Here is a 14,566-nt window from a genome sequence, read left to right as displayed (position 1 = left end):
TATTTATAAATAGATTTTATAAATCTTATATATTTCAACCAAACATAAAATTAATATAATTTTGTAAATTTATTAATATAAATTTATGTGATTTTAAAATGAAAAATTTAAGTAAAAATATTTATAGCTAAACACAATACATAAAATTTATTGAAATTTACTAATATTGGTAATAATCTAATGTAAGAAGTTGTGGTATTATTAAATATTTAGCTTGTCTACTCACAATTTTTATACAACTTGTCGTTTACTCGTGCGTTGTACAACTATTATTATTATTTCGATTATAAAATTAAATTGATAGATATAATTTAATTAAAAATTTAATACTTAATATTAACTAATAATATATTAAAAAAATAATAGCAAAAACAACTATTTTTCAATATCTTTAATTTTTAATATTTTTTAGAATTCTATTCATGTAATAACATAAAAATTACTTTAAAATATTTATTAATTAGTTTTAATATTATATAATTTAATACTATGATTGATATTACTATTTTTAGAATTAAAAAATGATTATATAACTAAAATATTAATTTATTATTTATTATATAATTAAAATATTAATTTATTATTTTCTAAAATTAGAATTATTATCTAATTAAAAATTAAATTTATTATTAATATAATATTAAAATATAATTATATACTGTTTTTTAATGATAGAGTTAGTATCATTATCTATGTATTAGTTAATAAAATATTAAAATATAATAAATATGTTATTTTTTTAAAATTAGAGTTAGTGTTTAATTAAGAGTATAATTTTTTAATCAACAAATTAATAGAAAAATTTATAAAATTAAATATAACCTTAAATTCTATGTGTAAAAAATAATATATATATATCAAAATAAAAATTTTACGTCTCAAAAAATTTTAAATATTAAAAATTAATATATATATATATATATATTATGGCTATGACAGGATATTATTTAGACCAAGGAATAAATATATGGCATAAAAATTCCACTGAAACAAATAAAATACTACTGCTGCTGTATAATCAACAGTCCAAGATGTGAGATTTTAAAGAAGCCATCAAAATGAAATAACTATTATCATTCCCTATAAAACTAAAACCAAACAAACAAACATCTACATATTTTGAAAACAAATATTTCATCACAATTTCTAATATCTACAAAAATAAATAATAACATAATATTTAATTAAAATTTATAAATTTATAAAATTTATTTATGAATCAAAAATTTATATACTTTAAATAGAGTAAAAATTAATTTAATATGTTACATAATTAAATTTATATGGAATTAATTATAGCTAAATTAAATTATAACAAAATAAATAGAATTTTTAAATAAATTTTATATTAATAAGTCAGTACATTCCATAATATTAAAATATCTTTTTTAACTTTGTTATCTTTATTTTATTATATTTTTTATATCTTTTTTTAAATAAATAATTTTTTTTTATAAATTTCAACCAAACATAGTATTATCATACTTTTTTTTTTAAAATTTTCTTATTTCGCTGACCTCTCCTTCAATTCCTCAATTACACCATGTAAATTTCTTTTATCCAAATTTTATGCCATAATTTTAAAAGTTTTGGCTACTGCTGTCTAATGAGGCTTTAATTGCAAGTGTGCATCAACTAAGCCAAAATTTATATTTGTTTAAATTAATCCCACAATTTAAACTCTTTAACTTTTTTTTTTTTTCGCAACCACACCGGATATTCTTATATATCTTATATTCATTGTGTTATAATTCTACTTGATATAAAATATTCTTTTTGCTTTTTTTGTAAATACAAATGGTTTAAACAAATAAGAAAATTTAACTCAAATACTGACCGAAAAATAATTAACTAAATAGATCGTGCAAATAATTTTTTAAAAAAAATTAAAAATAGGAACAAAAGGATTTAAGAGTAAAAAGTTGAATTGGAAGTTATGAGAAAAAAAATCCCTAATTAATATCAGAGAAGGAAGAATAAACAAATGGGTCTCGTCCAGTTTCATATGTGATTACTTTAGTTATGTTTTGTTTCTAAAATTAGTTAGTTTAAGGTACTTTTGGAAAAATTAATTACATTGAATCGAAATAATTATTTTTAACTAACAAAATATTCTTAATGTTTTGTTTAAATAGAGACTAAATAGTTAACAAAATTAACAATAATCATAATTTATTTTATAATAATATAGAGAATTAGTCGGTATTTCACAAAAATTATCAAGAGTAAATATTTCAATCAAAAGAATTTAAAATGAAGTTCTTAAACAATAGCCTGAAATCATAAGAGAACTTGAGAGGCTGACTGGAGGCCCAAAATAACATACGCCCACAAAGACTCGGTCCAAGGGCAACATGTGATCGAAGCTCCTCCGATCTTTTGCAATTGCAGCAGCTGCTGGTTTTTTTTGTACAAGCAACCTTTTCTTATTTTCTCTTACTCTCGACTCTTTGAGGTAAACTATATAGACTTTTGGATCTATTTCTCTCGATCGTTTTAATACATAATATAATTGATAATCCATTCTCTTACAATAAGTTCAGTCCAATATGTTTCTGAAGTAACTTATTATTTATTTATTTATTGAGTTCTCAATATTGTAGTTTCTATAACTGATTTCTGTCAGATTCCCGAATATTGGAATTATATTAAGCTATAATTGCATGTGGGTCTTGATGTTATTCTCCAAAATTGTTGTCGATGATAGTAAAACAAGATGATGAATGGTTACGTTTCTTTATGTATTACTGACTACTGTTTTAGTGTAAGTTGCTTTAATGAGGTTGGTCCTTTGTTATATTGCAGATATTTGTTGGATAAATGAAACTATTGCTGTAGAGTATTACTATAAGAACATCTGAGATTATATTACTTTTCTCTCTAATAAAATCAAATTCTTAAGTCACTGGGAATCAAACTGGTTAAAAATTTAGAGTGAAGTGCGTGTGGAGTGTGAAAATTAGGAGAAGATTGAAGATTTTATTATACAGCGATAGAAATTTGAAAATTGTGCAAACTTTATGAAGGGGTCAGTTTGTTATGTAATCATTTGCTTTTATTACAATATTATGAAATGCTAATTTATTTACTATGAATGTTTTAGATGTATAAACTAAGTGTTTTTTCTTTTTGGCCGTTTTCCCCTCGCTTTCTATATGATGATGATATTGTCTTTTTTTTTGAGATTATTCCAGCAATGGGAAAGGACTCAAAATCGAAAGATGCTGGAGGAAAGGGAAAAGGGAAGCAAGCAGGAGGTGCAAGTGATGAGAATGCTTCGAAGGGTAAGGGGAAAGCTGGAAAATCAGATGGACTTGGCACCTGCACATATGTCAAAGGTATTCTACCCCTGTCTCTCCACCTTGCAGCTTCAGTTTTTTTTCTTTCCTTTTAGTCTGTATAATTCTTCCTTAGAGAACATTCTTTACATAATCTTTAATATCATGCTCCTGTTTCTTGATTTGCTTCAGCAAGACATATCTTATGTGAGAAGCAAGGTAAGATTAATGAAGCATACAAGAAACTGCAAGATGGTTGGCTAAGCAATGGTGACAAAGTCCCGCCTGCTGAGTTTGCAAAGGTAAATCTACTCAATTGCAACTTCCAGATTGTTGGACAGTCTATTATTTTTGTTAGGGATAAGATAATGAAAGAAATCTCTTTCTTGCAAGCAAATGCTCAAGATTCTTTTCCTGTTGCTGATTCACTATCAAAATTGATGCTTCTTTTATCATGAGAACTCAGGAAAACAGACTATCAATGAGTTTGTAATACTCATAGACGTGTGTTCTCTACCTGGTTTAACGACAGCCATCCAATATTCAGGAGATCTTTTCTCCGAACCCATACGTGTTTCCATAGGTCCTAAAGTAACTGGTTTGTTGGGAAATTTGTGTACCCATATTTTTCCACCGCGGCGTGCATTTCATGTCATTTCCCGTCGTCTCGCTTCTATTTGTCTAGATGTAATCCAAGCGGGTTCAAGTGCCTGAAGAGCATATTTGCCGAAACAAATACGATTACCTCGAAAAGCTATTCCTTTCATTCTTCCTCTATGTTATTTATGGAATCGGGTCTTTTTTGGTTATAGTTGATGGTTGTTTCTCAATTCCATCTCTACTACAGAACCGGACATGAGAGTTTCTTCTCATCCAGCTCTTCGCGAATGAAATGTATATATACGTGTTTGATGAATAATACACTAAATCATGGGATTCTTTGAGATTTCACTTAATTTATTTACTTAATCTAATCTATTTCTAATCTATTTATTAGGTCATTTTCTATTTTATTAGATTATTAGAATAGAAATAAAGATTGGTATATATATATTATTTTATTATAATTATGATATCAGATCACTAAAATTTAAAAATCCAACAATCTAAAAATTTTCGCGGGCGAATATTTGCTCTTTCAATATTTATTTTATTTGTTTTGTAGAGCTAATCCACGATCCTTCAAAATACATGGATTGTCTTGTGGTTCCTTTCTCTATCCCCCCAATAAATCATTAAGATTTGTTTTCAATAAAATCTTATGTATTTACAGGTTCTGTCATTCCCATCGCTTCTCCATTAATGGTTAGGTCTTAATTTTACAATGGAGCCTCTAATTTGATTTGTTCTTGAGGTTGGTTATATAAATTTTATGTTTTATTTTGTTTAATGCTCTTGAGAAAGGAAAAAGTTATTGCAGGCATAAATTTCAAGCTTGATGGATTGTGTAACAAGGGCAAGTATTTAATGCTCAAACCAGTAAAAATCCGGGTGAAGGGACTCGCATGATATTAAGTTGGGTTCATAAACGAATGAATCACAGTGTTGAGATGACTCTGCTATTATATCCCGGTGCAAGACCTTTCCCCGCCCCACTTTCTTTCTTGTTGTTAATGCTGGTAGTTTGAGCTCAAAACCTTTGGTGCTCACTATACCCTTTCAAGTGCTAGATGATTTTTTGAGATTGGTTCTGGGTATTAGTCTCAATGGAATCATCAAGAAGATAAAATATTTGTGTTATGATATATGTATATTTTTTCTTCTACTAGGGTGAGCCAAAGTAACAAGTTGACTGTTATTTATTTTTCATGAGTTTTCGTGATGCGATGTCTTCATTTTCTTGTCCTCAGTTAGCAGCAGAATATTCAGAATGTCCTTCTGGAAAGAAGGGTGGAGACCTTGGATGGTTCCCACGGGGCAAGATGGCAGGTCCATTTCAGGAAGTTGCCTTCAACACAGTTGTTGGAGCTACCAGCGCACCATTTAAATCAACGTAATGCGTTTTCTTTAAGAATCCCTGCTAGCTAGTATTTGCAATTATAGATGACCTACCATATTTTTACAATTGATTGACCAAGTCTAGGTTTGTGTACAGTCATGGATATCACATAATCTTATGTGAAGGGAGGAAGAATTGATGGAAAGTGGCATTTACGTCAAGAAGCTTCAAGTTAGTGCACTACAGATGGTTATTGACATTTTGTAAATTGAATACCAAGTGTGGTACATCTATATTGTGATGTTTGAATACCCATCTAAGCATGAGTTTAATGAATATAGTTATGGGAGACGAATTTCTGAATGCCAATTACTGTTCTCTCTTTTCTCCCCCATGTTCGCTTATAACCGTGAAGATGTTAATTAAAAGGGGAGAATATCAGGTTTGATGAGATTAGGTGAACGTCCACTCTTTCTCAAATATAGGAATGCCTATAATTTTTCAGTACAAAAGTTAAAAACTAGGATAATATAATGATAATTGATATTCCTATATTAAGTTATACAGGTGGGTGGCAGCTGTAGCTGCAGATACAGCAGTGATGGAGTGGTGATGGTAAGGGTTGCTGGCGGAGGTGGCAGCAGTTGGGGAAGGATAGGGGCAGCAATGGCAATGGGTGATGTTAGAAGTAAAAACGAAAGATAAAGTGAAGTAGTCGCAATTATCTATGGTTAAATATATTGGGTCTTGGCCAGAACAAATATGTATATTCTGTTATGGGAACTAAACAAAACAATAAGACTAAGAATATCATCTAGATTACATCTAGTTTCGAAGTTTATAACTTACATTTTGTATTCTTAAGTTGTGCGTACAAGTGTTAATCCATTGTTCCCTAAAATTCAGTATGATACATGCGATTTTTCTATAATTCTTGATGAGAATTTAGTGAAAAATTGTTACGAGAGAAATCGGTGGATTATGACAAGTATGGAAATTACAGGAATTATATATTCTAGTCAATAAAAATTCAATAACATCATGTAATTTTCTTCTATTAAGTGAAGTTCAAGATCTGGAAGGGAAACAGCTAATAATGATATGCACAAGATGTTAAACATTCTAGTACACAACCAAGTGATACGACTTTTCACGGCGATCATTGCATGTGAATATTCACCGAGAATCAAGAGTCTTTATAAAACACTACAATGTACAGAAATACTAGTGATTCTAATGTACAACATACACGGATAACTATCATCACCAACAATTACAGCAGAAAAAATCCGTTACACCCAATTCTTAACATCGACGAGCTTGAGACCCCAGCTCATGTCCTCACAGTGCGTCACATGAGGCACTAGTGCACCGGTGTCAATCCCTCTCCAAGCCTTGCAGTCATAAAAAGGAGGTGCATGGAAACAAGGCTCCATCGACATGGCTCCAACACACGGTGGATCAGGAGCAGACTGATTCTCAGGTTTGTAGAGTATCCAAGACTTCAACCCTCCGAGACCTTGAGCCACATACCCGAACGTAGACCATGAGCTTGTGACTAGCACATCAGTTAAGCTCAGTAAATACATTTCTGCCCATGCCTTTCTGTTGTGTATCTGCTTTTCTGTTTGCTGATACTCTTCATAACTTGGCTGGTAAATACCAACTGATTCAGATGTCATGGATGGATGTTCCCAATACATGTTTCTCATCTTCTCAGAGTACCAGGGGCTTAAAGATGTCACCACCACAGCTTTAGACTTGCAGTCTCCAGATTGACTGGTGCTGGGATCCTGCCTGTTAATTTCAGGCAGTATTTTCTCCTTTGTAGTACAAGATAGTATCTGATCCAACACATATTGGAAAGGACCAGTCCCAGAATCAAATATTCTGATCTGGATGCCTATTTTTTCATCTGCTTTAGCCAAATAAGCATGATAGTATCTAGTAATAAGTCCCCATACTGAATTTGTGGGGTGGAAAAGATATCGACCCAAGAAGTGGAAAACTGTTTCCTTGTTTGTGAATAGGCTATTCAGTTCTTGCTCAAAAGATGGGATCAAGAAGAGGGATGGGATGAAGTAGTTATCTGTTTTCATTATCAACCAGGGTATTTTCTGAAGAAATGCCTGATTTTCATCACAGAAGAAAAGTTTATATCTTGGTCATTATAATCATGAATTAGATGGAGATACACATGACTTGGAGGCTTTAGTGCATGTAAATTTGTAGAACTGCTATCCTTCAGCATTCTTCCATAACAGCTAGGAGACATTTGATTATAGCTATTGAATTGATCTCTAAGGGGGAAATCTGTTGGAAGAAACCAGGAGACCTCTGGAAATGGTTTGCAGAAGAGATCAATTATGTCAATTCCAGGGTCCACAAGTAGGACTCGGTTTGTTAGAAGAGCATAAAGAAATGCAGAAGCTAATGTTAGTATCCTATTCCCTAACCCACTATAAGAGATCCATACTACATAACTACAATCAGAGGATGCCTGCTGATTACCGAACTTCAGTTGTTCAAGAGCTTTTTTATAGAATTCAGTATGTGGTCCACATCTTTTGTGGAGAATTTCATAACTTCTTAACTTAGAAATGAGGTAAGAAGAAGGTTTATGGGGTAGTTCTTTGCGATAAAAGGCTGATTGATACCTGCTGAGACAGGTTCTTTCACTGAATCCAGCAGCAAGAAGACCACCGAGCAGCTTGTCATAAGGGTCCCCAGCAGGCCTTGAGAAACCTTCTGAACCTAGGACTTGATAAAATAGGAAGCAAACATATGTCAGCTCGACGAAAAAGAGTCAAGTACCTCAGGAACAAATCATGTTACGCTGGGCAGAAATAAAAAGGTCATGGACAAAATGAGCAAGACAATTAGGAAATCATGGTGGAAACACACTAAAATCTGCAAGAAAATGGCAATTAAGTTTGCCCAGCGAGTGTATCCCATTCCCTCTCATCATTGTTGGCGTTCATTTTCAACACTAGAAACAGAAAAAATACACATCAGCCAATGCTAGTCTGCTACAAGAACTTGAAGATTCATCTGAACTGCTAAAAACAATAGCAATAGCAATTATTCTTCAAATTCAGCACAAATACAAAGAAGTAGCTGTCGTGAGATAGATGAAGCAAACTAGAATCGCAAACAGGTAACGATCCCGAATAATAAGAAACATAACATATAATTTGTAAGAATGTCAAACAGCATTACCAAAAAATGCTTTTAAAATTCAGAAAAAAGTTGTCAGCTAAGAAATCTAAATGACATTTATAAAACAAATTACTCTTCACAGTGAAATCACTTTGGGAATTTAAGTTATAACAATAGGATATATTTATCAGCAATAGTAGTAATTAGCTTGTCTGTACAATAATTAATTTCATAAGCAGCTTTCACAGAATAACAGCTTTAGTAAATAGCAATAGCACGGTATACTATACACATGCAGTTTTATACTAAAATAGCAAAAAGCATCATGCAGCACACGGATCAAAAGATAGACCTTAAAAAAAGAAAGAAAGCAAGTACCTTTTTCTTGTTTAACTTGAAAGACATTTGCTGCTTGTGAAGATTCCAAAGCAGTATCAGATGGTGGGTCTTTAAGAACAACAGATACTGAAAACACAACTGAAATAACCATCAATATAGCCACCAGTATACCCATTACTCTCATCAGGTTCAAGTTAAACCCGCCACATTTCCTTTCTGTTTCTCTCATTATGGCATTTTGCCCATCAGGATCCGAGCGGTTTCCCGAATCACTATCCGGGTTTTTCTTGATACGCTTCATTTTTGAGAAGTATACATTCAGTCACAGCGTTGGGTCCGTTTAGTTCAAAAGAGTCGATCGGGAACTGTGGGTTTTGTTGTATTGCAGTGTGAAAAGCCAGTTCAAGTTGAGAAGTGAAGGAGATGATAGAATAAATTGCATGAGGTCGGTAAGAATACGAGTTACTGCAACTGGATGCGTGTCGATACTGCAATTCACATGGTATTAACCGTCGAATTGAGGATGGGGAAGCAGTCTCGGCCAGGCTAGGAGGACCTCTGGCCTGTGGGCTGTAGCTCAGAGTTTTATCACATTCTACCCATATAAATTTAAGCAAATGTATGAATTAAGATAATTTCATTCTTAATCTAAACATATCTCAACCTCTGAAGTATTTTCCTAAAAAAATTGTAATTACAAAAAGTTATAAAGGGTAAAACAGAGAAAAAAAAAAGGAAAAAGAAAAGAAAAGAATCTTTTTGGTATATTTCCATTGGCATTCAGAAAAGAAATTATGGGCGAAAGGCTAAAAAGTGAAAACTGACTCAAATAATAAATTACACGTCAGCAACGTAGAGCGCCAACCATTGCAGATAAGCAAAACGACCTCGAAAATCCAAGAGGGACACGTGTCTTCCACACGAATTTTCTCCTAAGATTTTTGGTCTTAACCTCTGAATGCTCGCTGAAATATTGGTGGCAAAGAAACACAGATTAACACCACCTAACACCAAACTTTCTCTCACTAACCGTTAAATAACCATATCATACCATTTTTTAGAGAGAGAAACACAGGGTGTGAGAGCGATGACAACAGCTTCACTGTGTTCATCAACAACTCAAATCAATGGGTTTGGAGCAAGTCTTAGACTTCAAAAGAATCATCTTTTTTGTCAACCCGGTTCTGTTACTCTTTCAAGGTATTTACTTTTCACCATTTTTCACTTCTTTTTTTAATTTACTTTATTGGGTTGTGTTGTTTCTTGTGTTTTGGGATTTAGATTACATTTATTGGTACCAAATTCTGTTTAGAAATGTTTCGTTGAGCAATTTATTTGAATTGTGCGATTCTGTTTTCTTATTTTATGTATTATGGTTCTATTTTATTGGGTTTGTGATGCTGATTTATACTGGTTAATAAACTTAGTTTGAATCTAAATGCTCTCACGATATGAATGGCCGGATTCTTTTGAATTGAAATATGTTGTTCCATTTTGCTTTGTTGAGTTATGGATCTTCCCTGTTTGTGATTATGGTTAGCTGAACATTAGTTTGGTAATTTGATTACTGTTCACTGGATAGCTATTAATTTTTATCGAGATTTGAATAAACCAGTCATTAAATGCATATTATGCATGTGATTCTTAGATCCATTTGGTTTCTTCTGTGAGGGAGCAGGGGGATATCTATGGTGGATAATGCTAGCTTTTATTACTAAATGTTTAAAATTTTGATTAACCATTGGGTTTTTATTTTGACATCTGTCTTTAATGGTCAAAATTGCGTCAGAAATTTTCCTCTTTGGATTTGAAGATGGATCAGCTATCTGTTTAATTGTAATTAATTATGAGACGGTGTTCCCATATACAAGCTACTACCTCACATTGACTTCTTTAAATGTTTTCTTTTTCTATCTTTGCATCTCATAGATACAAAATGTAGCTTTAAGCAGTGGGAATTTTCTACTTACATTATTTTTTTTATTAACATAGACTACCTGGCTACTTCATTGCATAGTTTGGGCAATTAGTGCAAGGCCAAAGTGCTATCATTCGTTATAGATTGCTTTCTCTCCAGTTACCTTGAGCTGTCCTCCAATTTGCATGTGTTTCTTCTGGTTGATGATTAAAAGGAATGCTATATGTTTTGTCCTTGTGGGTGTACTTCTAATTCATAAGCTCCGGCCTACATTGTACCAAACCTTAGCCCTGTATTTTCTCATGAAAAAGTTCTATCCTGTTGCTCAGTTCATTTTTTGCTACCACACACATGCTTATGACAAGTTAAGACCATTTATTTTCTGCTATACTTTTTTGTTTGCGATACAGGAGAAAAATTCATACTGTAGTGAAGGCAAGTGCTCGGGTTGATAAGTTCTCTAAAAGTGATATCATCGTTTCCCCATCTATTCTGTCGGCTAATTTCGCAAAGCTAGGAGAGCAGGTTTGGCTCTGCTCTTTGCAAGGGCAGTCTTTTTAGTGTTGTATATTGTTGTCTACAGTTCTAGAGCCAAATGGTCGCCCATATGTATGAACTCCTAGTGTATATTATTTTTTGGATTATAGCATGATTTTTGTTTTTGAAATTTATGCTTCTTTCCCATTGCATGCTCTTGCAGTTCACTGAGTCATAGCATGTTATAGTCTTCTTTTCTTATCTTCTTATTTTAAAAATTGGCTAAGTTTTCTTCATTATTTTTCTAGGTAAAAGCAGTGGAGTTGGCAGGTTGTGACTGGATCCATGTTGATGTAATGGATGGTCGCTTTGTTCCAAACATCACCATTGGACCTCTAGTGGTTGACGCTTTGCGCCCAGTGACAGATCTTCCTTTGGATGTGCATCTGGTACTTTTTAATTTTTATTTTACTTTCAGCTAAGGTGATTTAGTCATTTTATAACATGAGATTAACCATAACAGATGATTGTGGAGCCTGAACAACGAGTACCAGATTTTATTAAGGCTGGAGCTGACATTGTCAGTGTTCATTGTGAGCAATCTTCTACCATCCATTTGCATCGCACAGTAAATCAGGTAAGATTCTCTTATAATCCCATCATTGTGTACCCATGATTTAGTTTAAAATTTTGTGAATCTTAGAAATTAAAACGCAATATGTTTCTTGCATCTTTGAAGGTCTTCTGAGGGCCCAAATTAGCAAAACATATTTTTCCCAACATTAATGTGGGTTAGGGTATTCAGTATTCACAATCATTTTCTGCAGAGACTTTCAAGCAGATAGAGTTTTTTCTTTACCTTTATTAAAAGATATGGAAATAAGAAACAACCTTTCTTCCAGATTTATGTTGCATTCTGACTAAGATGTTTAAATCGTCAGAAATTAAAATGCAAGGCATTCGTAATAATGCTGTAACCAACATCACATTTAAGGTGAGATTTTACATATTCTTTAATATTTTACACTTCTGGCTTAAAAAATAAACTTGTTGACTCAGTGACGTACATCTATAACCACTTGTTAAGCTTGCTTATGTGTTTTTGTATTTGCAAATTGCTTCCCCATTTACAGCTTCTAATTGTCCACTACTTTGACATTTCTTACAATTTAGATAAAAAGTCTTGGAGCAAAAGCCGGAGTTGTCTTGAACCCTGCTACCCCACTGAGTGCTATAGATTATGTCCTTGATGGTAAGTTTCTATTTCCTCTTCATTTCCCTAATTTCCTTTTATCCCTGTTTTTTGGAGCTTGATACTTAATATAATTTTGTAAATGATGACTGTTATAGATGCTACATAATTCTTAAGGCTCTTCTCCCTTGTGGAATGTATGCATTTCTAGCTATCTATATGGATGAATAAAATGAAAATATGAAACAATAAAATTCAGAAAAACCAAAGCCTCTGCAATTTCTCTTCTTTACTGAATGAAGAGTGGTATCTGGTAAACAGTTAGAACTTAGAATAGTTTAGAACAGGTGGAGGCTTCCATGGGTTAGGTTGGATGGTGGTCAAAGTTCATTAATCATGGAGCTAATATAGGATTGACCTTGTCTACTGTTTATTTCATGATTTAACTCAGCCTCAATATTCCAGTTGGGTTTTGCTATATCAATTCTTTTCCTCACTTTTTAGATTAGGGCTACATTTTATTTCTTTTCCAAAATAAGTTTTATTCAGGCTAGAAACATGAAGTTCAAATAAGAAGTATAAGAAATTTCATGAAGTTCAAATAAGAAGTATAAGAAATTTCACAACAACCTAGAATTCGGTACAGCACCTCATGTTTAATATTTGTATATCACATGGCCAGTTGAAATGCACTATATCAAAATAATATTTTGGGTCATGTTGACAGTGGTTGATCTAGTCTTGATTATGTCGGTGAACCCTGGTTTCGGTGGGCAAAGCTTTATTGAGAGTCAAGTAAAGAAAATCTCTGATTTGAGAAGATTGTGCGCAGAGAAGGTATGATGATCTTGTGTCCATACACGTGCATATGCATATTTACTTGGCAGATATAGTGCTGATTGCCATCCCTTGCATGATTTAAAAACTAGTACTCTTTGATCTCATGTGCAGGGAGTAAATCCATGGATTGAGGTGGATGGTGGAGTTGGTCCCAAGAATGCATACAAGGTACTACCTAATATGTTTCATTTACTTTTGCTGGAAATTTAAGTCTATGTAGTAATTTGCAGACCATGTTCCTGTTTGGGACAGGCATCTACTATAGTTCTATTAATAGTTGATATCACATGGTGTTTGGATAGTGCTTTTCATTTTCTCTTTTTTTTTTTTCTTTCTTTTTATAAGTTCTTTTTCCAAAGCAATTAATTTTATAGTACAGATTCGCGTCTCTGACAAGCTATGAGAATTCTGTATAATAAGATTAACTGCATCTAATTGATCTCTTATTTGGTAGGTTATTGAGGCTGGGGCTAATGCTCTAGTGGCTGGTTCAGCTGTATTTGGGGCCAAAGATTATGCAGAAGGTATGTACACAAACACTTCTATTATATGTTCTATGTAAATTAGTGCACTTTAACCAAATTTTCTGGCACAATTGAATTCTTACAGCTATAAAAGGAATCAAAAACAGCAAAAGGCCAGTAGCAGTACCAGCGTGATTTAGCGCCAGAAGATCTCATTTGATTAAGGGTATGGCATCTATATTCTTCATTCTCATGTATGTTATGCTGTCACGCTGTCACAATTTTCCAGCTGCAGCTTGTGAGCAGTTTGGACATCTTGGATTTCTAGTATAAATTTGCACGATGCACATTTACATATACAAATATGAATAAATGGAAGTTTGTTTCTTGTAAACATAGCTGTGCTTATGTGCTAATTCAGTTTTTATATTGATCCAGGCTGGTGATATTCATTCTTGCAGATTATTCAGAAAGTAGATAGAAAAGCAGCTTCATGTTGTCAGCTGTACAATTGCTTCTTTGGTTGAGTTCACTGGGATTGCAGATAAGACAATAAGGAACGAGGTCTGCAGCGAGGATGCTGCTGAGAATATAATGTGTAACATATGTCCATTATATAGGGATTCAATATTCAAACTCATGTGAAGTAGTACGTTATAACAATCAATAGTTCCATTAAAGTTCAAGTAGAATCACTTTTTGTTCTCTTCTTAAAAGAAAATGAGAAAACATAAGCTAAAAAAGTCAAAAGCTTACTGAGAATATCTTCTATGTAATGCAAAGAGTTTCATCTGCAAGAGACTTGTACTCTGGCAAATCTGTTGCAGCGTGGTCCGTGAAATTTCAGGGTCAGTTTGAAGACGTGAAAGCCACCTGTAGTAAGAGATGCAGGAGAGGACGACACGGATATGTCATCATATAAAAAACCAAAACGTACGTAGCGGAAAATAATGATGGATA

The 14,566-nt window shown here is 32.8% G+C and overlaps 3 protein-coding genes across 4 annotated transcripts; 2 read left to right on the top strand and 1 right to left on the bottom strand.

Moving 5' to 3' along the window:
* Positions 1-2,297: 2,297 nt before the first annotated feature.
* On the top strand, positions 2,298-5,586 carry LOC8263405 (peptidyl-prolyl cis-trans isomerase NIMA-interacting 4). Its single transcript, XM_048373407.1, has 5 exons — positions 2,298-2,455; positions 3,195-3,338; positions 3,471-3,580; positions 5,129-5,271; positions 5,374-5,586. The coding sequence occupies exons 2-5, from the start codon at positions 3,197-3,199 to the stop codon at positions 5,414-5,416; spliced, it is 438 nt and encodes a 145-aa protein (XP_048229364.1). The 5' UTR covers positions 2,298-2,455; positions 3,195-3,196; the 3' UTR covers positions 5,417-5,586.
* A 660-nt stretch (positions 5,587-6,246) lies between these two features.
* On the bottom strand, positions 6,247-9,409 carry LOC8263404 (galactoside 2-alpha-L-fucosyltransferase-like). Its single transcript, XM_015716610.3, is given in 3 exon segments — positions 6,247-7,373; positions 7,376-7,977; positions 8,755-9,409. Coding segments are annotated over 3 exon segments (1,728 nt in total). The 5' UTR covers positions 9,017-9,409; the 3' UTR covers positions 6,247-6,509.
* Positions 9,410-9,678: 269 nt separating this feature from the next.
* Positions 9,679-14,298, top strand: LOC8263403 (ribulose-5-phosphate-3-epimerase, chloroplastic). Of its 2 annotated transcripts, none has more exons than XM_048373405.1 (10): positions 9,679-9,915; positions 11,044-11,158; positions 11,419-11,559; positions 11,634-11,747; positions 12,284-12,362; positions 13,030-13,139; positions 13,254-13,310; positions 13,597-13,666; positions 13,752-13,832; positions 14,068-14,298. In XM_048373405.1, the coding sequence occupies exons 1-9, from the start codon at positions 9,803-9,805 to the stop codon at positions 13,799-13,801; spliced, it is 849 nt and encodes a 282-aa protein (XP_048229362.1). In that variant the 5' UTR covers positions 9,679-9,802; the 3' UTR covers positions 13,802-13,832; positions 14,068-14,298. The 2 variants fall into 2 exon arrangements, with proteins under 2 accessions (XP_048229362.1, XP_048229361.1); XM_048373404.1 differs by having other exon boundaries at positions 14,045-14,298.
* The last annotated feature ends 268 nt before the right edge of the window (positions 14,299-14,566 follow it).

This window comes from Ricinus communis, chromosome 4 (genome assembly GCF_019578655.1).
Source record: "Ricinus communis isolate WT05 ecotype wild-type chromosome 4, ASM1957865v1, whole genome shotgun sequence".
Taxonomy (NCBI): Eukaryota; Viridiplantae; Streptophyta; class Magnoliopsida; order Malpighiales; family Euphorbiaceae; genus Ricinus; species Ricinus communis.
The sequence above is the reverse complement of the archived record's forward strand: the minus strand, read 5'-3'. Positions and strand labels throughout refer to the sequence as shown.

Bases quoted from the DNA above. Each gene is read 5' to 3' on its own strand.
- LOC8263405 (XM_048373407.1), top strand. From the start codon at position 3,197: ATGGGAAAGGACTCAAAATCGAAAGATGCTGGAGGAAAGGGAAAAGGG. The intron at 3,339-3,470 runs GTATTCTACCCC...GATTTGCTTCAG, and splicing joins CACCTGCACATATGTCAAAG to CAAGACATATCTTATGTGAG. The intron at 5,272-5,373 runs GTAATGCGTTTT...GTTTGTGTACAG, and splicing joins AGCGCACCATTTAAATCAAC to TCATGGATATCACATAATCT.
- LOC8263403 (XM_048373405.1), top strand. From the start codon at position 9,803: ATGACAACAGCTTCACTGTGTTCATCAACAACTCAAATCAATGGGTTT. The intron at 11,748-12,283 runs GTAAGATTCTCT...CTTACAATTTAG, and splicing joins TGCATCGCACAGTAAATCAG to ATAAAAAGTCTTGGAGCAAA. The intron at 13,311-13,596 runs GTACTACCTAAT...CTTATTTGGTAG, and splicing joins GTCCCAAGAATGCATACAAG to GTTATTGAGGCTGGGGCTAA.